General features: G+C 38.0%; 1 protein-coding gene across 2 annotated transcripts in view; it reads right to left on the bottom strand.

Moving 5' to 3' along the window:
- Positions 1 to 889: 889 nt before the first annotated feature.
- Positions 890 to 21,738, bottom strand: part of DNAJC5B (DnaJ heat shock protein family (Hsp40) member C5 beta) — an 82,060-nt gene continuing 61,211 nt past the window's right edge. The window contains exons 4-6 of one of the 2 annotated variants that reach the window (XM_032610043.1): positions 17,857 to 18,070; positions 14,397 to 14,568; positions 890 to 1,223 (exon numbers count right to left, since the gene is read on the bottom strand). In XM_032610043.1, the coding sequence (XP_032465934.1) occupies positions 1,129 to 1,223; positions 14,397 to 14,568; positions 17,857 to 18,070 (481 nt within the window). In that variant the 3' untranslated portion in view covers positions 890 to 1,128. The remainder of the gene's footprint in view (positions 1,224 to 14,396; positions 14,569 to 17,856; positions 18,071 to 21,738) is intronic. The other variant, XM_032610042.1, reaches the window with a different exon arrangement.

Genomic DNA, 21,738 nt, shown 5'->3' with positions numbered 1-21,738 from the left:
AAAAAAGGAAACAGCATTTCATGCAGTGTTACATAAAAACATAACAAGATCTTGAAAAATGCAATATTACATAAAGAACTAAGGAAGACCTGGAAAAAAACAAACACTTGCTGCTTACTATTTTAGAAATAGCATATGGTTTCTTCCACATGATGAATATAAGGATCAAGCAAGTAAATGCAGAGATGACCTCTGAGCATACATGTTCAACGTGCACAGAGCAGAGCCTTTTCTGGTCAGTGTTATTAATCCCACTGAAGTTGGGGTGAGTGATATGCCATTAAATTTAAATTTAGGCTGTAGAATTTAGAATTCTGTCCTTTACCTCCTGTGTTTCTTTTTCTTAGTCTGGCTAATCTAAGCCTGTTGGACAAAAATTATTTTAACTTAAAATTGTTAAACACATTGTTTGGGGCTGGTTTGGGCCCAGAATGACTTTCTGGATCATTTATAACGTTTAACCAGGCTGAAGTTTTTTTTTTTGTTTGTTTTTATGCCAATCTACAAGTACACACAAAACTTCTTCCTTCATGATTTTGTCAGTTTTCAGTAAGTGACAATTTGTAATCTTTCAAAAATATACTTTAAAATAATACGATTTGTCTTTACCTAATAATTTCTTCTTGCCTTTGAAATATTTCTGTAGCCATATTGAATATGACAGGAAAAATCTCCACACCCACAAAATGTTCCTCCTAAATTCTCATGTATGTTTTGCTCTTGATATTTAAAGGCAGATATGAATACTACATTTAGTTAAATAGATGAAAAGTGGCTTCGGTTTTGAAATACTACTTTAGTCTATAAGGAACGAGGTCTGGCTCACATAAAGGGCAGGCTCATAAGCCTGTTCAATGCCACTGTCTTACCTCATACAAGGAGCATAAAACAACTCTTCAGGCCTTTATTCATTCAGATGGAATGTGTGTTTCCATTAGGAGTTCTACTCAAAGAGTGAATCTGCATACTGAGAGGATTATGTAGCAATCATCTTTCCTTAACCTAAAAGTAAAATACAAATGTGGAAAAGTTCACAGCATTTCATGTCCCCTACCATCCCCCATCAAGACCACCTGGAGACATGACTGAACCAAGAGGAGGTACTGTGGACCCTCAATGGGCTCAATATTAAGAGTCTGTACAATAACTTCGAGGTCCTTCTCTGATCAGCTGTGTTTTCTCATTTGCGTTTGTAGGCTGGAGGACGACTGGAAAGTCCATATCTAAAAATTAACAAAGAAAACCAGTAAACACCCTCTTATGTTACATTTCATTTAATGGGGCAAGTGGTAGATATTTTTGTTGAAATGATGATTAGCAAATCATTTCAATTCCTGAGATACTAAGGATCCTACCCTTTAAAGGACTTCGAAAGGGAGGATACACTCACTGTCTTCATTCTTCATTTAAGTTCTATTAGTTACAGAATTATAAAACCAAAGTACTAAGCCCAGGTTTCACTTTGAGGCAGTTTCTAAAGCTGATAAACTTGAGCTTTAGTTTTCACCATTTTGTGGGGATGAGGACAGGGCTGCCACCCATGTCATATAGACTGCAGTGTGTATCTATATGAAAGATACCTCTAGAATCGTGCAGTGGACAATTGCATACATGGCTCTGGTTGGGAGAGAGGCCAAGACCCAGAGTTTGCTTGGGTGAAGAGTCTAATAGGAAGCTCTCCACATAAAGCTAGTATCCCAAATGGTTATGTGCTATCTAAATCACCATAGCCTTAAATCTGCAAGGAAATTTGCTAGTCTTGAGTTTTGATGAGGAAGTGAAGAGCTCCCTTAAAAATGTCTGTTAGCAAGCTAATGAGCACACAATGTGGCAGGTCAAATTTACAATACCTATGTGTTCCAAGAAACCTCAGGCTAATAATTTAGTTTAAAATGGCCCTGTGCAAAAGCACAGAGCAGAAGTGAATGGCCCCAACCTTCAACCCAGCCCTCAAAGAATCCCCCACAAATTGCAAGAAACATAAACTCATAGTAAAAAACAGAGAGATGGGAGAGATAGGGAGAAATAGAGAGAGAGGGAGAGAGGTGGGGGGAGGGGGAACATTACACATAGGAACAATGCACACTGAGTGAGAGCCAGTAGAAACAACAGAAAGCCAGTCAGACCCAGAAAGACTTCAAATCCTGCACTTACCAGACACAGAATAAGAAAGAATTAGATTTGTTTTTCAAGTGATCAAATGGATTTTGAAATTAATAATAATAAAAAATCTCTTTTAGACATTAACACATCTGAAATTTTTAAAACTTGATGAATGGGGTTTAACAGCTAAAGAGAGAATTAATGGAATAGAAGACAGATTTGAAGAGATTAATCAGAATGTGACACAGGGAAACAAAGATATAAAATAGGAAAGAGGCTAAAGGACATGAAGAATAGAGTGATATCCTGACTTATATTTAATAAGACTTTCATAAAGAAATGAAACGAAAAGAAGAGTAGAGGTAATATTTGATGATTTAATGGCTGAGAATTTCCTGGAGTTGATAAAAGACACCAATCCACAGATTGAAGAACCAACTAGGATAAATTAAAGAGAAATTCGTATTTAAACATCTTAGTGATATTGAAGAACACTAAGGATAACGGTTCTTAAAGCAATCTCACTTTCCAATAGCAGATATGGAAGCCAGAAAACTATGAAATTATGTTTACAATATACTATAAGAAGATATCAACCTAAATTTGTTGATAAACCCTCTTATTGCTACATTTATTTTTTTAAGCATGATTTACAGGTATTTTCAGACAATAAAAACAGAAGTTGTGCCACCAGCAGACCTAATTTAAAAGTTCTAATTCAGACAGAAAGAAGTGTTATCACATGGAAAAATTTGTGCTATATATAGAAATGATTAGTATATATATAAGTAAAACTAAACAATTATTTATTATATAAAGCAATAATAATTTATGAGATTTAAAATTGAGATAAAATTATGACAATGGTATGTAAATCAGAAAGGAGATGATCAGAATTAAAGAGTTATAAAGTTCTTGTATTGTTCAGGAGAGGGTAAAGATAAGAATTAACTTTCAACTTTGGTAACTTAAGTATGCTTGATAACTTTTTAAGGCAGCCCTAAAAAAATAGAACAGAGAATATAATTTCCAAACTGGAGGAGAGAAAGAAATGGAATGTGAAAAAAAAATTCTATCAGTACAGAAGAAGGAAAAAAAGGAAAGAAAATAGAAACAGAAAAAATATGCCAACTTAAAGTGATAATTATAATAATAAAATATTAACAGAAAGCACATATATAGTACTTTTTATGTGTCTAGCACTGTTCTTAGTGCTTTATGTATCTTAACTCAATAATAGCACTACAAGGTAGGGTAATTATGATAGCTATTTTACAGATAAGCTGAGGGACAGAATGTTTTAAGTAACTAGCCTGCATTACACAGGTAGTAAGGAATAGAGCTAGTATTAAAACCTGGGCAGTATTTCTCAGAATCTGTTTTCTTAAAGGCTGTGCTATACTGTCTCTCACAAAGAGTAAGTTCATAGAAAAAAACATATATCATTAGTTATAAAAAATACAAATGGACTCTATTTAAAAGAAAAAACATGGCCAGACTGAATAAATCCCCCCAGCAATATGCTGTTTACAAAGGACACATCAAAAAACATAAGGACAAAAAAACATAGAGAATAAAAGGATGGAAACATATTTACTACACAAACACTAAGGAAAAGAAAGCTAATATAACTGTATTTTAAAAACAAAGTATGAGACAAAAAGCATTGCTAGAGCTAGAGGGTAACTACATAATAATAAAATATTCAATTAACCAAGTAGCCATAAAAATTCTAAACTTATATATGCTAATAACATAGCTTCAAAATATAGGAAGCAAAAATTGACAGAACTTTATAGAGAAATAGAAAAATCCATCAGCACAGTGGAAGAATTGAATGCTTCTCTCAGTAACTGACGGATAAAGCAAGCAAAAAAATCTTTAAGGTTATAAAGGATTTGAAAAGTGTAATGTTGTGAACTGAATCGTGTCCCTGCCCCCCACCCCATTCATATGTTGAAGTTCTAATCCCCAGTCTGTCAGAATGTGACCATATTTGGAGAGGGGGTCTTTAAAGAAGTAATTATGTTAAAATGAGGTCCTCAGAGTGGGCCTTAGTCCAGTATGACTTGTGTACTTAGGACACAGTCATACATAGAGGGAAGGCCTTGTGAAGACACAAGATGAAAATGACCATCTACATGCCAAGAAGAGCGGCCTTAAGGAAACCAGTCCTGAGACACCTTGATCTTAGGTTTCTAACCTCCAGAATTGCCAGAGAATAAATTTGTTTTTCAAATCACCCAGTCTGTGGTACTTTGTTACAGCAGCCCTAGCAAACTAATACATACAACAAATTAGCTTTATTGAGTAGTCATACATGGAACAGTGAACCTAACAAATGCAAAATGTACTGTTTTGAAGCAATGTGGAACATATGTAAAATCAATTAAGTTCTAGGCTATAAGCAAGCCTCAAGACATTTCAAAATATTGTGTCATGCTGTCCACATTTTCTGATAATACTGCAGTTCAGTTAGACACAAACAATGATAAAGAACAAGAAAAGACCCCACAGGTTTACAAATTAAGACACATATAGACCTAACTTATAGATTAAAGAAAAAAATCATAATGGAAATAAAATGTTTCAAGCTTAGATTATAAGAACATATATGTACGTGTGTGTATGTAAAGCCAAACTGGTACTTACAGAAAAATTTATAGCCATAATAGCTTAATATCAGAAAAGAAGATGGACTGAAAATTAAGAAGTATAAAAATTAAGTTAGAAAATTAACAACAATAAATTAAGAGAAATAATAAAAAGTAGAAATTAAGTAGAGAGAATATACAGGAGAATCAATAAAACTGACAACATTTATTTGAGAAGAATAAAAATTTCAAATATCTGGTGATACTGGCTAAAAAAGGAAAGCAGAAATAACCAATATAAGGAATGAAAAATGGGACAAAAATGCAGATACTATAGATGTGTAAAAGGTAACAAGAGGAAATTTTGAAGAACTAATTGTTTTAATAAAGAAGAAGGGAAACCTAAATGGCCTATAAAATATATTGAATCCATAATTTAAAATTTGTATAAAAACACATTAGCCCAGAAAGGTCTACACAGTCCTGTAGAAAGAAATAAATCCAGTAATACACAAACTTTTCAAGAGTTAAAGAGGAACACTGCTAATTTATTTTATGAGGCATAATCTTGGTATAGAACCCATAAGGAAAGTTTGAGATGGGAAAATGATAGGCCAGTCTCACCCATTAACATAGATGCAAACATCTAAAACAAAATATTAGCAAACACATTTCATAAAAAAATAAAATAGTTAATGCATTATGACTGCTTTGGGTTTATCTCAGGAATTCAAGATTGTTTTAACGTTGGGCAACAATTCATATAGTTCTTCACATGAACAATTTAAAGGAGAAAAATCATTACCATCTCAATTGCTGAAGAAAAAAGTATTCTAACAAAATAGTAATAGAAGACAACTTTCTTAACCTGATCAAAAGCCTACAGCAAACTTCACAATCATTATGCAATCTTGAAAGCATCTTCTCTTCAACATTTTACTGGCAGTCTCAACAAACACAGAAAGGCAAGGAAAAGGCTAAAAAAATGATAAGGGAAGGGAAGGAAGAATCAAAACTATCACTATTCACAAATGTTATAGATAGGTATGTAGAAAACCTAAAGAATTTACAGATAAATAATTAGAAATAGAGAGTTTAGCTAGTTTCTTGGATTCTAAATCAATGTTAAAAAAAGTACATTCCTATATACTAAGAAACAAGTCAACTACTAATCTATGATAATTTATTTATAATTGTATCAAAGTGGATAAAGTATTATGAATAAATGCAACCAAAGGTATAAAAGAGATATCTTTATTGAAAGGCAACGAAGAAAACCTAAATAAATGGAGAGGTATACCATGTCACATATTAGAGGACTCACATTCTTTGAAGATGTCAGTTCTTCCTAACTTATCTACAGTCACTGCAATTCTAATCAAGATCCCAAATATTTTGCTTAAAGAAATTTTGGTACAGGACTTAACAAAGCTTATTCTAAAATTTATATAGAAAAGCAAAAGGCCAAGGATATGTGAGAGTGTCCTGAAGGACAAATTAGGAAGAGTTGCCTGAATAGTGTTATGAATTATTATAAATGGGCCTGGTGTTGCATATAGATAGACAAAATGACCAACGGACCAGAACAGAAAGCCCAGAAACGGTTCCATATATCTATTAAAACTTAATGTATGTCAAAACCAAGACTAGAAATCAGTGTGCTGGGACAGTTTGTTTTCTATATGGAAAAAAATGAAGTTGGAACCCTACATCATACCACTTGCAGAAATCAATTCCTGGTTATGAAACACATAAACATGAGTAGCAAAACTATAAAACTTTGAGAAGACCATATAGGAGAACACCTTTATATCCTTGGGATAGGGAAAGATTTCTTAATCAAAACACAGAAATCACTAAGCATAACGGCAAATATTGACATTTTGACTACATTAAAATCAAGAACTTTGGCTTATCAAAAGACACCGTAAAGAGTGAAACACCAGGCCACAAATTGGGAAGATACATTTTAAACAAACATGATCAACAGAGTCAATACCCACGCCCCAAAAAAGAGTCAGTAAGAAAAAAGCAAATGATATAATAAAAACCTGCAAAAGACTTGAATAGGCATTTCAAAGAAAGAGAAACCCAAACAACCAGTAAGATTCTGAAAGGCTTCAAGGAGAAAAAAATTAAAATCACAAAGGTATACCATTTCCCATCCACCAGACTGGCACACATTTATAGTCTAGTGAGGGCAAGGATGTGAAGCAGTAGGAACTCTCAGTAGCTAATGGAAATTAGTGCAGCAACTTTGTAGAACAACTTGGTGTTATCTAATAACTTGTAGATATGCACACCTTTTGACTAAGGTATTCCACTCCTGTGTATATATTGGGTTGATCAAAAAGTTCATTCAGTTAATGAATACATTGTTCAATAAAGTTCTTGGTGAAAATGAAAAATGTGTCTTTTATTTTTACTTAAAGCCGAACAAACTTTTTGGCCAACCCAATACCTAGAAGACTCTAGCACTCGTGAACCAGGAGACATTCATAACAAGAATATTTGTAATAGCCCTGTTTGTAATGGCAAAAAAGTGGATTTGGATACCCAAATACCCACTAGCAGTAGAATGGATAAATAAATTTTCTGGGATATTCTCATAGAAGAATATTATACAACAGTGAAAATGAATGAAAGACAATCACAGTACGAATGAAGTTCAGAAATATGATGTTGAGTGAAAAAAAAAGAAGTTGAAGGATAATTGTTGAGTATGAGTTCATTGATTTAAAGTTCAGAAATGTAAAACCAAGGAATAAACTTGATTAGGAACATAAATATATATAGTTGTAATACTAAAAAGAATAGTAAGAAAATGATTACATTATGATAGCCAAGAAGTGGGTGGAAACAACCTAAGTGTTCATTGATGGATGAGTGGATAAAGAAAATGTGGTGTGTATATACAATGGACTAGTTTTCAGCCATAAAAAAGAGGGAAATTCTGCTATTTGTGACAACATGGGTGGATTTTGAGTGCATTATGCTAAATGAAGTAAGTCAAATAGAGAAAGACAAATACTGTATGATCTCGCTTATACATGAATCTAAAAAAAAAAAACAACCCAAACTCATAGAAAAAGAGATCAGATTTGTGGTTACCAGAGGCAGAGAGTGAGGAGACAAGGAATTGCATAAATGTGGTTAAAAGGTACAAACTTCCAGTTCTAAGACAAATAAATACTGGGGTTGTAATATACAACATGATGACTACAGTTAACGCTGCGCTGTGGCATATTTGAAAGTTGCTAACAGAGTAGAACCTAAAACTTCTCATCACAAGGAAAAGAACATTTTTTTCTTTTTCTGTGGTCTATATGAGATGATAGATATTAATTAAACTTACTGTGGTGATCATTTCACAATATATGTAAGGCAAGTCATTATGCTGCACACTTCAGACTTATACAGTGCTGTATGTCAATTAAATATCTCAATAAAACAGAAATTTAAAAAAGGAAAATGATTACAGATGATTTAGGGTAACAGTTACCTCTAAATAGGGAACAGCAAGCAAAGAACCTAAAGGTAATGGCACATAATGTTCATTTGTATGTTCCTGATAAGTGAAAACAATAAGGGATAAAGTAGTTAAGTGAATTACCCCCAAAATCTCTACTGGTAACTAATAGAGTCGGGGCTTGAAATGGGACTGACTTCAAAGCCCTTTTCTGTCTTAGCTACTAATAGTGTACTGCTCTCAAGGTAGCTGCATAAAAGACTGATAATCAACTTTCCCATTTCCCCACACTTTGTGAATACTGATGCTTTGTGGTATCCTCTACTCCCTGCCATGGGTGAATTTTCAGGAAACAAAGAACCTTCTCCTTCTCTGAAGAAAGGGTGTTTAGTTTCTTTCTGTAGTCAAATCCCCTCTCTCCTCTACTACAGATATTTTTTAATTGAAGTGAGATTCACATAACATAAAAGTAACCATTTAAAGTGAAAAATTTGGGACTTCCCTGGTGGTGCAGTGGTTAAGAATCCCCCTGCCAATGCAGGCGACACGGGTTCGAGCCCTGGTCCGGGAAGATCCCACATGCCACGGAGCAACTAAGCCCGCGCAGAGCAACTAAGCCCGCGCGCCACAACTACTGAGCCTGCGCACCACAACTACCAAGCCCACGTGCCACAGCTACTGAAGCTGGCGCACGTAGAGCTTGTGCTCCGCAACAAGAGAAGCCACCGCAATAAGAAGCCCACACACCACAACAAAGAGTAGCCCCCACTCGCCATACTAGAGAAAGCCTGCGTGCAGCAACAAAGACCCAACACAGCCAAAAATAAATAAAATTAAATTTAAATAAATAAATAAAGTGAACAATTTAGTACATTCACAGTGTACTAACTAAATATATGATTCACTGCCTCTATCTAGCTGCAGAACATTTCTCCAAAAGGAGATCCATTAGGCAGTTGTTCCCTGTTCCTCTTTTCCCCCCAGGCCCGGGCAACCACCAGTATGCTTTCTGCCTCTATGAATGTACCTAATCTAGATATTTCATGTAAATGGAATCATACAGTGTTTGTCCTTTTGTGTATGGCTTCTTTCACTTAGCATAATGTTTCCAGGTTCATCCACCCTGTCGTATGTATCAGTACTTCATTCCTTTTTATGGCTGAATAATATTTCACCTCTACCTTTTTGCGTTTTCTTCCTCAGAACCTCCTGGGTTTCTCTCAACTCCCTTTCCCCTCATCCTAGTTAAAATCCTACTGCTCTTGCTCTTATCTAGCCAACTGTCCAGGATTCCAGCTGCTTTCCATCTATCACATTTCACTTTGATGGTCTGAGCCCTTGACTGGGTATATCCCAGTTTGGGGTTATTTGCAAATATGCTTTCTGCATAACTTCCTCTTCATTCAGTTCCTTGATCAAACTGTTCACTAGAACAGCCTAATGTGAGTATCCCTGCCTTGCCTGGCATCTAGAGCTCCATTCACCATTATCCACAGGATGCTAGGAGGTGCTGTGCCAGATGCTGTGCTGGTGTCAAGATTCCTCCCTTCTAGGGTTCTCCTTCCCCGTAATCTCCCACCCCTAACTCCTCATTCTTTACGTTTTCAGCTTTAAATGTCACCTCCTCTGGGAAGCTGTCCTCACTTGCATCCGGGTCAGGCCCGCCTAGTCTTCACTGTCACAGCCCCTGTGCTTCTCCTTTGGCAGACTTATCATACCTGTAAGTTAGCTAGCTCATTGTGTGACTATTTGTTGAGTACTTGTCTTCCCATCTCCTCTGCGATACTGTAAGGTCCAAGACAGCAGGGACCACATCTTTCTTTTCTCTAGCCCCTAGCATAGTGTCAGGCAAATATTAAGTGCTCAATAAATGTTTTCTGTGAAAAGACTGTCTAGTAAATTTGCTCACTGAACCTTAGCAGGCAAAATCTGAAGAAACCTTGGGTCCACTTGGGTCCACTTTGAGCAGCTTCTGGGGTAGCATTCTGAGCTGACTCACTTGTCCTGCTGTCCCGACCCAGGGCCTTGATGGTGCTTACTTGTTATTTTCATATAAAGAAGCAGCAAAGGGCTTTGGACTAGTTGCAAGAATTATTTTCCATGAATTATGTTTAGAAATCAGTTCCTTTTGACTGGGGGGAAGGGGATAGGAAGGAGATTGAGTGGGATTGGTGAAAAGAGGAAGGGTGAATTTAATCTCTTCCTTGGTGCCCTTTTCCTGGGCAATAAAGTGTGATGAATGCTGAACAGCAAATGTAATAAATGTCTCAATATCTTGGCTGGGAGCTAGTCTAATTAGGAGCCATATGGCCTCTTCAGCTCAGTGGCTGTGAATTTATTTGGGTTTCATCCAGGTGAGTAGCAAGAACAGTTAAGCAGTCAACAGATTTTCCTGTGCCCTGAATCTCACAGTTTTAGATCCAAGGTCAACCCACTAGAAAATCTTCTCCCTTAAACACTCTATTTCCTCTCCTTCAAAAAAGTAGGGAAATCATGACTCTGCAAGAAAATTTTTGAGTTTAACGGAGTTTTCAGTCCACTGCTTGCAGCTTGGAAAAAAATTGAGCTTATCTCTTGTATTTTTGGTTTGCTTTGCCAGGGTATTTAGAGATAACAGGTTTCCATTTATGCTCATTTCTATACCTTCTTCCTTCCTTTTCTTTTTTCTTCATTTTTCTCTTTCTTTTCCTTCCTTCCTTCCTTCCTTCCTTCCTCTTGCTTTGGCTCTCTCTCTCTCTCTCTCTCTCTCTCTCTCTCTCTCTCTCACACACACACACACAGACACACAGGGTCCCAGGGAATGGTGTTCTATCTCAAGATGTTCTGTAAAGCCCTCTTGACTGGTAGAATTCTGACTGCATTGTGGCCTTTATCTAACGGAGGAGTATAAGGTCTAAATGTGCTTGTTTTAAATATAACACTCAAAATTTCACAAAGTGGAACTTCTAATTTGTGAACATTTGAAAGGAAGGGAAATAACCTGGTATCTGTCACCTTTATCTTTCAAGCTTCAAATTTTCCAAGACAAAAAAGGGGGTATGGACAACCCCCCAAGACACTGTCTCTCTTCTATTTGCTCCTAATTGATTCATAAGAATAATAAAATTCCCCTGTGTTCCTAGAATGCCACTGGGATTATATTTTTATTCTGAGAAAGAGATGGGAATCAGTTTACAAGTTCTAAAATTACCAGGGAATATTGAAGATGCCACTGTTTTGAACGTCCCTCCTTTATTTCTTAAGGGTAGAAGTTAGATTACACTCTTTCACATACTTGAAAGAGACACAATAACCCAAGCAAATCTCTCCTCTCTACTAGCAAATCCCACCCTGTACCACTACTCTTGAACAGAAACTGTGTTTCTGTGGCTTGCAGCAACTCTGTGTATAATTATTGCTAGCCATACTGGCATAACAATGGCTTTAGAGATAACTCCTATAGCTCACTATCCCAATTTAATTGCTTAGGGGACATGAAGATCCATGCCAGACATGGTGTCACACATTATGAATGTGTCCACTGGGCTCTGATCCTGGAAGTATTGGGTGATGGAGGGGCAACAAGGTTTGAAATGTGTAGTCAGAATTGGTCTGTGGAAAAATTTCTTCCAAATTTACATCTGATATATGAAATAAACTAGATAGGAGTTTTCTTAAATCTGATAACAATCCCTAAAAAGTTAGACAACATTATCAATAATGAGTTGTAAAACTGAAACTTTTCTAATCTACCAATAATAAAAAACAAATTTTGAAGAAACATGCTAGAGGAAGGACAGTAGTTTTTCTATTCTCCCTAAGGAAATGATATTAATGAAATTATTATTAAGTGAAGAGGCAATCAAAGAATACGCGCCCAGAAAGCATAGGGGGAAAGTATTATAAAGGTGTGTCAGGCAGTTAATTAAGCTGTTGCTGTTTTTCAAATTTTATGATATTTAAGACATTTATCAGTTTTTAAGCTTTGCAATTTTTTTGTAATTTCTTTTTTTCGTTATAAATAAGTATTCACTTTCAGATCTAATTTTGTATTTGTAATTTGATTTTCTTTTTCCCTAAAAGGACTGTCCAAATTGTGTAAGTTTCTGGCCCTTGAAAACCTTCATTAACTCTGCATAGGAGCTTTTGAATATTTAGGAATAGGATAGAGCTTTTCCTTTTGGTTAAGACTAACAGTAACACAGTCAAATGGGTTCGTGACTTACTAAGTCTGGAATCTGACCTCTGCAATGGAATTGGTAGCTCTGGGGTGTCAGAACTGAGAACAGTGAACGGCATGTAGATTTATCACCAACAACTCTGCAGGAAGGAAATCTGGGTGGAATTTGGCACTGAGTATGAATTTCTGTTCCAGAAAAGAAATCTTCTGCAAAGAAGGTCTGCTGAAATGCCCTGGTGGAGCTTTTATCTAATTTAAAAAGGAAAGACTTTGAGGCTTTTCAGAAAAGTATGGAACACTGGATTTGAGGTATCTAGGTTCAGTTCACCTAGACTTGGTTCCCGCACTATAAAGGAAAAGTTAAGATAAGCTTGACACAGTGGGTGCCGATGACAGTACTCTCCTATCTAACTGCCCCTTCCTATCCTCTGTCAGTGACTGGACTGGGTTGATGGATGTTGTGGGAGATCCTATGAACAATGGGCCCAGCGACCCCTGACATGATCTAATAACAGTTTATCTCCCTCAGAAGAGCAGATGAGGTTAACGCACTCATCATTCTTCAGCGACTTATGCCGAAGTCACTGGCTCTTCCCTGAAGAAGAGTTTATGCGTGTGTATCTGTTTAACCCATTTACGAGTAATACAGCTTGCTTGCTGTTTTTGGTGTGTATGCCCTGTTAGAAGATTTGTCATTTTATATCCCAAATGAAGCAAAAGAAAGTTGTAATTGTATTTCACGATGGGCCTACAATTTGGCTCCAGGGGCAGTAATACAAAATGGTGAGAACAAACCCCCTGTTTGCCAGACTGGCCACCCAGTGGTCCCCATGGAAAGGAGTCACAGCTTGCAGGAAAATCCCTTCTGTTCTCTCTGATCCCCCAATCCTAAAATGGTCTGAGACTAAGTACAATTCACATGATTGAAGACTCCTTTCCTTAAGCTGGACTCAGGGTGGGTAATAACTGGATATTACTTAGCATCACATTTGATAGGGAATTTGAAAGTATCTGGAAGCCTTTAAACAGTCTCTCCTCTGTCTGATGTCCTGGAATTTCTGCTTCATTGTGATCAAAGGAATCAGAGTACAGTACACAGAAGTGCACCATGCCTAATTTCCGCAGTTGTGACAGCAGCGGGTCACAGTCTGAATTGTTTATTTGGCTGTCCAGCCTTCTTTGTGACTTAGCGATGAAGTCTATTACCCAGAATAATGATGCATTCTGCAGGAGAAAATGACAGTAGGATTATGGCTGCAAGACAGAAAGGATGATGGCAGGTTTGACTCCAGTTTGTTTAAACAAAGGCATTTCCCAGAGAATATGAAGTATTCCTGATGATGTGAATTCTGTGAGATTGTTGTCTTTCTTTTACATTTTTTCGTTATCATTGCTGGGTCTAGTGAACTTGAGGAATCAAGTAATCTATCACGGCCATGCATACACATTGACAGGCATGTGCAGGTGGTTTAACAAAGCAAACAGTCCCGTTTGTATCAGACAGTATTCTTGATGCTGGTTTGAGGCTAGCTCTGAATGTGTGATTTTGGAAGGAAGCTGCATTTCTGGGGAAGAAAGACTACCCTCCCCCAGTTTTACCCAAAACTCATTATCAAGTAATCAAAAAGAAGGAAAGTCAAGGGTTGTTGACTTCTCCTGATGTCCATTCCCTTCTATCTGAATAGAGATCCTAAAGTAACAGGCTGAAATGCTTCTCCTGGGAGAAATTTCTACCTTGGTTCTCCTACCCCTGGGCACTCCCACCCAAACTTCCCTGAACCCACAGTTCACTCTTTTGTAATGCGACTGTGAATTGTGCTAGCTTTGCCTTGTGATCAGCACATTTCATGACTTCTTTCTGACAGTGTTAGGTTCTGCTTTTCTCTGTGGCTGGTAAAGGTAACTGTCCCTTCATCCTCTCCAAAAGAGGTACCAAAGGTAAAAGTCTACGGCATTCCCCCCATTTGGTTGTTGTATCGCTCTCACTTTAGTGATGGCCATCGCCATGGGGCCTGGTGCTTGGCCAGGCCTATGAAGAGACACCCCCTACTCTGTTCTCATCTTGCTGTACCTTTTTCTATGTCAGTCTTGATCTGCTCCTCAAGATCCTCTGGGGACACATAGAAGTCCTCTTCTGGCATCGATGACTTAGGCCGGCAGCGTCCACAGCAGCAGTTGCAACAGCAGCACAGACAACAGCAGAAATAGCAGCCGGTCAAGAGGCCAATGATGACAAACAAAGTCTAGGGGAACCAGAGGCAAAGCAAAACAGGGGTGAGGGGTCGTGGGGTGTAGGAGACCCTAGAAATCAAGTGTGGACCCATGTACCTCCAGAGACCTGAAGGCATCACAGTTCATCCCAGACACCACATATTCACCCTCATCCTTATTCCATGGAGGACTATCTTTTTAGTTTCCTTGGAAACAAATTCCTCATAAAGTTTCACCTAACAAGTTAAGCCAGGAACAAGTGACTTGCAGCCAAATAATGAAGTATGACATTTTCTTCTTTATTCTTAAGCCATGGTGATCATTATTAAGAGCAGAGCAAACAAACCAACAAACATAACCTCTACAGGTCACATGGGCTAACCAAGGGCACTGAATCATTCTCACCAAGAAGAGCTAGGGATAGCCAGTCCTGACATCACCACATTCCTCTCAGTCACCACGTCCTGCAGTCTCTCTCCTCACCATCTCTGCCCTCTCCCCATTGCCTCTCTCCTGACTGGTAGGGCTTTAGAATGGATCCCCTTATCTCTGCTCTGGATACTTCAGTAGCCTCCTAACTGACCTACCTGCTTCCCCTCTTGCCTCTAGCCCACTCTGCACATTGCTGCTGGAGCTTTCTGACATGTTCTCTTGAACCCATGCAGCGACTCTCCTGCCTCTTAGAAAGGGCTGGAGCTCCTTATTAATGGTCCTCTGGCCTCTTCCAGTGCCTTCCCTGCACCAGCATGGCCCTGTTCCTGCCATCCTTGCGGAGCTTTGCTCTCCCTATGGAACCATCTGCCTAGACACCCACTGCCCCATTCCCTAGTCATCTAGAAAATACCCACTCCGTGTTTAAGATTATCTCAAAGATCCTCTGTGTGACATCTTTCCTGATCCCCATGTCCTCCAGAACAATTACTCCCTCCTTTGTGCCCCAACTGCATGCCATACAAATGTCCACCATAGTCTTGTTTTGTTGACACTTTAAGACAGTGATGAGTTTATAATTCTGTCTCAGACTGTGAACTTCTTCAAGGCTAAACTATATGTTAGTTGTTTTTCAATCCCTCCTCTACCTAAGGATTTAGTACCTGGAGTGTGGTAGACAGGAAATGCCTACTGAATTAATGAAGGTATTAATTGATTAGTAGATAAACAAATGATTTGTTCCTCCTAGTGAACAGCACCAGGATTTCCCCACGAGCATATAAAAGGTTTCCTCACTAAGTTTGCCATAGGTAAAGATTAAAAGACTAAACTCTCCCAATCCAATTTGAAGTGAAAACAAGCCCATTTTTGTTAATTGAGCAAAATAAGTTTATGATTTTATTAAAAGTATGTTATTTGAAATAGAAAGTGATTTTATACACCCTCATACCTATAATCTTTTTGCTATGGATTCTCTACATCTTCAGAGTCATACATTTCTTAAATTACTCTGAAAAGTATAAAAATACTTCCTCCTCACCAACTGCCTCTAAGACCCTCCTGTGCAGTGTTCCTGAGCCAGTGCCCCAACAAGCACCCTGTTTTTTTTACCTACTTTTGACCTTTTTGGCTTTCACTATTCCATTCCCATATTTTTTCTCCTCTCTGAAAATTTCCTTTGATGCATGTATTGTTTTGTTCTTTATTCCAACTAGATTACTTGCACTGTTGCCTAATCCTTGCAGTGCTTAGTGCAGTACAAGGCATAAGTAGGTGTCCATTGTTTTTAAAATATTTTCAAATTGGTACGCTGACTCATACATGTAATGCATACTTATTAATACATGATCACTATGTGCGGCCACTCTAAAGGGCACTGGGCAGTTAGGCTTTGGCACAAGCAGAAGGGGAAGGTAGATTTCTTTGTAGCCTTATTTTTAAAGAGCCACATCAGGAATTATTTTATGTATATCTCTTACACTACTGAACAGCTTCTGCTTGTCTATATGAATTTTGATCAATTTTGTCAACTTCCTGGGCAAGGAAATCTATTCTCCTTTTTATGCAGGTAGGCCCCAATATGCAGTCAGGTGCTAGTGTGTGAATTATCTAGAACTCCAGATGTACCTTCCCATGGAAATAGTGTCATACCTGGGGGTTAGGTTCCCACAGAAGCCTGTATTTTACATAAACATTCAAACTGTCATCATAAATGACATTGACAATATGTACACTCTCGTTCTAAGTTCCACATCCTCTGGGCAGAAACTTATCTCCCTCCCAGGTCTTGAGTGATAAAGAAAGGAGGTTTCAGTGGGAATCCCAGTTATCCCCAAGAAAAGGAATTCTGAGGACTGCAGAAGGCAAATGAGGCTTCAGGCTGCAGACTCTCTCTCCCCATGCCTATGAACAAAAACACATTCTCTCTCATCCTGCATATATAAAACTATTCAATTTAGCAAGATTTATTTTAGTGGAAGAAAGTAGCAATCAGAGTACTACTGAACATGACATCTGCCTCTGGAGATCTGCTGTTTCTTTATAAATTACAACTCGTATGAGTGTGAGTTCATCTGATTTCACAAAATGTGTGAACTGTGAACTTACTACATGTATGTGAACTGTCCAGAAAAGACGCAGATGGACTATATGTATGATTTATATGTAAATATACTTTTATCAGAAGATAAGGATAGTAATACTCATAAACAAATATAAAACTATCACCAAGCATGCATATACTAGGGATTCTTAGGAAATCCCACAAAATTTACTGTCAAAAGTCAATTCCGGTCGCACTAAGTCCTTAAAAATCTTGCCTTTTTCTTGACTAGATATCCTTTTTCTCTCTCTCTCTTCCTCTCTCTCGCCAACTCAGTGTGCTGCCCTATTTAATTCTTACCTTTTTCCCCTCATTTCCTTCTCCACTACTTCCCAGCAGGCTCCATGTGAACCTATGACCTAATTACCATGTATTCTCCGCAGTACTGTGTTTGCTGATGTAGCCTATGCTATAGATAGGAAAGTACATGGCTAAATTTGTCCCATAAGAATTTTTAGACAGTTGTCACACTAATAAATTATTTTAGGTTTTCAGCAATGAGTCAGTTCTTAATTTGTCATTATGGGGGTAGGGAGGGCAGTCAGAATTAACCTGAGGCTTCAAATTCAAATCTAATTAATGTCTAGAAGTATTTTAAGTCATGCTGTATTTTATAATTACTTGGTGAGCTAAAGCAAAAACGATCCTTAAATAACAGCTCCTTTTATCTGTAAGAGTTTAGTAATATAGCAAGGTTAGACTTTCTTTGAGATGGAGTCTAAAAGAGTGACTAATATCATGATCTTCTAAGAAATTGTTTTCAAGAGAAACAAAGAATCCAATTCACCTTTGCCCACCAGCTTGACAGCATGAAGTAGGTATTAACATTTTCATCTCCAAATTGCTCGGCCACATAGAGTCCCAGTGATCCGTACTTGTCGTATATGTTTCTTTTTGACGTGTCAGTTAGTATTGTGTGGGCGTTGTTGATTTCTTTAAACCTCTCAGCAGCACCTGGATCATCTGGATTCTTGTCTGGATGGTGTTTCAAGGCCAATTTTCTTTTAAAATTTAAAAAAAAAAAGTGAGGAAAAGTGTTACTTGACAGGTATTACAACGACATTTTAGAAGGGCATTATTCATTTGTACATCTTTTATACGTGTAAATACCATGAAATGTTACGTTTCATAATAATGTTGATTCAACTAAGCAAGTTTCCATTAAGTGTTGCCTCGTGTTTCTAATGTGCAGGCAGCATAGTATTGTTTCTCCCCTCACATCCTCAAAGGAATTCTCAGTAGCTGCATAGCTGTTGAGTCTTAGACATTTTTCTATTGGCAAATATGTGAAGTTTATTTTTACCTGGAAGCTCATCAGTAGCCCACCTCAACATGCAGAGGCCTTTAAGAGTTCCAGCAACAGGACCAGTTTATACCACAATTTCATCTAGAACTGGAAGACGTTTCCAGAATTAACAAAACTTCACACCACATATTCTAAAAGTTAAAACTCAACTGTCAAAAAAAAAAATCTCTGATTTATACACCCTTGAATAAATATTATGACCCTTTCACAATTTTTTTTACAAATCCTAACTCCCTTTTGTTTTTATGGACAAATACCGTGACTTACCTTGTATTCAAATGTGTATTTGACCTCTTTTCAAATAGGTCTTCCCATTTCAAATAATCTGTAGAAATTTACTTGTGAGTACAAGGCCCTCTCTCCTCTGTGGGTCATAAAGCAATTCCATAAGGCTATGAGTGTGTGTTGTGTTGCATTGTGTGCGTATTGGGGGCAGAGGGGTGATTTGTGAGTGTTCTTTATTCTTCAGTTATAATCAAGTATTAAAAATGTAAAATGGGGCTTCCCTGGTGGCGCAGTGGTTGAGAGTCCGCCTGCCGATGCAGGGGACATGGGTTCGTGCCCCGGTCCGGGAAGATCCCGCATGCCGCGGAGCGGCTGGGCCCGTGAGCCATGGCCGCTGAGCCTGCGCGTCCTGCGTCTGTGCTCCGCAACGGGAGCGGCCACACAGTGAGAGGCCTGCGTACCGCAAAAACAAACAAACAAAAACTTTTATAATGTTTACTACATGCCAGGACTATTGTAAGCCTGTTATAAATATTAATTCATTAATCTTCACTGCAGCTCTATGAGACTGGTATTATAATAATCCCATTTTACAGTTAGGAAATTTAGCCACTGAGAGGTTAAATAATTTGTCCAACATCATACAGCTAATAATTAGAACCAGGCTTTGAACACAGGCAATCTGACCCTGAGCATTATGCTGCCTCCTACATATTTTTGAATTAGAAAAGTAAGACATTGCAAGGACTTCGGCTTTTGGTCTAGGTGATGTGGGAAGCTCCTGGAGTGTTTTGAGAAGAAAAGTGGTATGATCTGATTTTAGTTTAGAAGGATCACTCAGTCTTGGAGAGGACAAAGGCAAAAGCAGGAGACTCTTTTAGGGGAAGTTCATGGTGATTTGGACCAGTGTGGTAGTGGATGATTAGTTGGAAGTGGCTGGATTCTGGTACACTTTGAGGGCTAGCTGATGGATTGGTTGTGGGATGTAAAAGAAAAAGAGGAATGAGGGGTGGCACCGAAGTTTTGGCTTGAGCAACTGGAATTTTGGAGTTACTATTTAAAGAGTTGGCAAGAGATTTTTTTTTTTGGTAGTAGGAAATGATTTGCTAGGATTCACAGTTCTATTTTGAACACCTGTGAGATGCATATGAGACTTACAAGTGTGACAGAGGTAGAGAAATATATGAGCCTGAGTTCAAATGAGAGTTACTCTGGGAGATGTACATTTGGGAGTTCTCAGCAGGTAGATGGTATTTAGAGCCATGGAACTGGAAAAGATTCCCAAGTGAGTTAGATCCAACGTAAGTCCAAGGGCTGAGCTTTGGGAAGGAAGAACTACAGAGGAGATGAAGAAAGAAAGACCAATGATGCAGAAGGAAAAATCCGGAGAATATGGGGTGAGGGGATCCAAGTGAACAAAGTATTTCAAGGAAGAGGGTGGTCACCTGTGTCAAGTACTATTGACAGGTCATGTACAATGACAACTAAGAAGTGATCACTGGGTTTAGTGTTACAGAAATCTTTGGTGACCTTGACACATACACACACATAACACGTATACACATGCATATATGCACATACACACACAGACAATTGTATATATGTCTTTATATAGGGAAAATAAAGCATAACAATAAGTAGAAATAAAGAGAAAAATGAAAGTTTATAACCATGCTAAACTGTGATTATAGCTGGGATTATAGGTGATTCTTTGTTTATTCTTGTTATAAAAAAAATATACATACTACTTGTGCAGTTTCCTTCCCTAAGTATTTTTAAGCTCCAGTTAAAAATTTTATGCTCCTTTAATAACTGAAAGTTTAGAGTTTGTTCCCTTAAATGACCCACTACCAAATTAGAGGGGGGGAGGAAGGAAGAAAGAAGTCCTCAAACTTTAATAATACAACAATCATTATCAGAGAGTCTCAAGTGGATTCTTTAAGCACATTAATTTTAATGGCTCAATATTCCTGGAATTCTCACTCTGTGCCCTGGAATACAATTGCAGCATTTTCCCCTACCAGTTCCAGAGATCATGTCCAGGCCAACCAAATGCAAAAGCTCTTACTTCTGCCCTGAAAGAAAAAAATCCCTGGAAAATGCCTCTTTACATATATTTCTTTATTTCTAGGGTTCAGTTGTAGACCAATGCACACTACCCAAGACTTATCCGGAGAAACGTGTCATTTTAAGCTGCTTGGATCTTTGTCAGCTTTCAAGGGCAGACGCACTCAACTATTTATCACATTCCTCTAACAATGGAGCTGGCAAATTCAGAGGGCTGGAGCATCTCCATTTGTAACAAATCCAATTCCTGGTAATCAGCAGCATTCTGACTCCTCTTGGCAGATGCTCTTGGCCCTGAGGAATCCTCAGGAAATGTGGCTAGCAGAGGCAGCTGCCAAAGTTACACAATTGCTCAAGGAGGTAGTTGATCGATGACTCACCCCCTTGGTGGTGTCTGTACAGCAGGAAAACACGTACGGAATTTAGGGTGAAAGGAGAGTTGCTTGGAGTACATTTAAATATAACATTGCCTATTCACTTTAAAGATCTTCCTTATAATTTCTCATTTTATACTTAAAAGTGATGCAATGTTCAACCAGAACATGAGCCTTTAATTCCAAATCTCTCTATACTCTTAGTCACTGTTAATCTGGTATGGCTATAACTAATATTAGAAATAGCATCAATACCTGTAATTTCCACTTCAAAATCCAATAACAGCTTTCAACTGAGTGGCAGATAGGATCAACGTGGATTTATAGTTGTAACTACCAAAGGCTCCTAAGATCTACCTGTTTTGAGGCAGTGGAATAATTCTAAGAATTGTAATGCCCAACTCTCTTTCTCACACCATCTAACACTCAGGTGAGATCTACCTACTATTCTCTACCAGTCTGTGAATCACCTAAGACCCAGTTCTGACCATGTTGCCCCAGCTCAAGACCAAATCTATCTCCCTGGGGTTGGAATGTCAGAGGAGACCTTATTGTTTGGAAAGGCTGGCCCTGAACCTCAGGGAACTAAGTTCCATCATGACATAGCTGTATCTATAGCTGCCTTTCCCCACTCAACACATTTTTAGCTGTCTTCTCCAATTACCTTTTGTTGCTTCCTATTTCAAAGATTTCCCCA

This window comes from Phocoena sinus, chromosome 17 (genome assembly GCF_008692025.1).
Source record: "Phocoena sinus isolate mPhoSin1 chromosome 17, mPhoSin1.pri, whole genome shotgun sequence".
Taxonomy (NCBI): domain Eukaryota; kingdom Metazoa; phylum Chordata; class Mammalia; order Artiodactyla; family Phocoenidae; genus Phocoena; species Phocoena sinus.
This window is presented reverse-complemented; position numbering and strand designations above follow the sequence as displayed.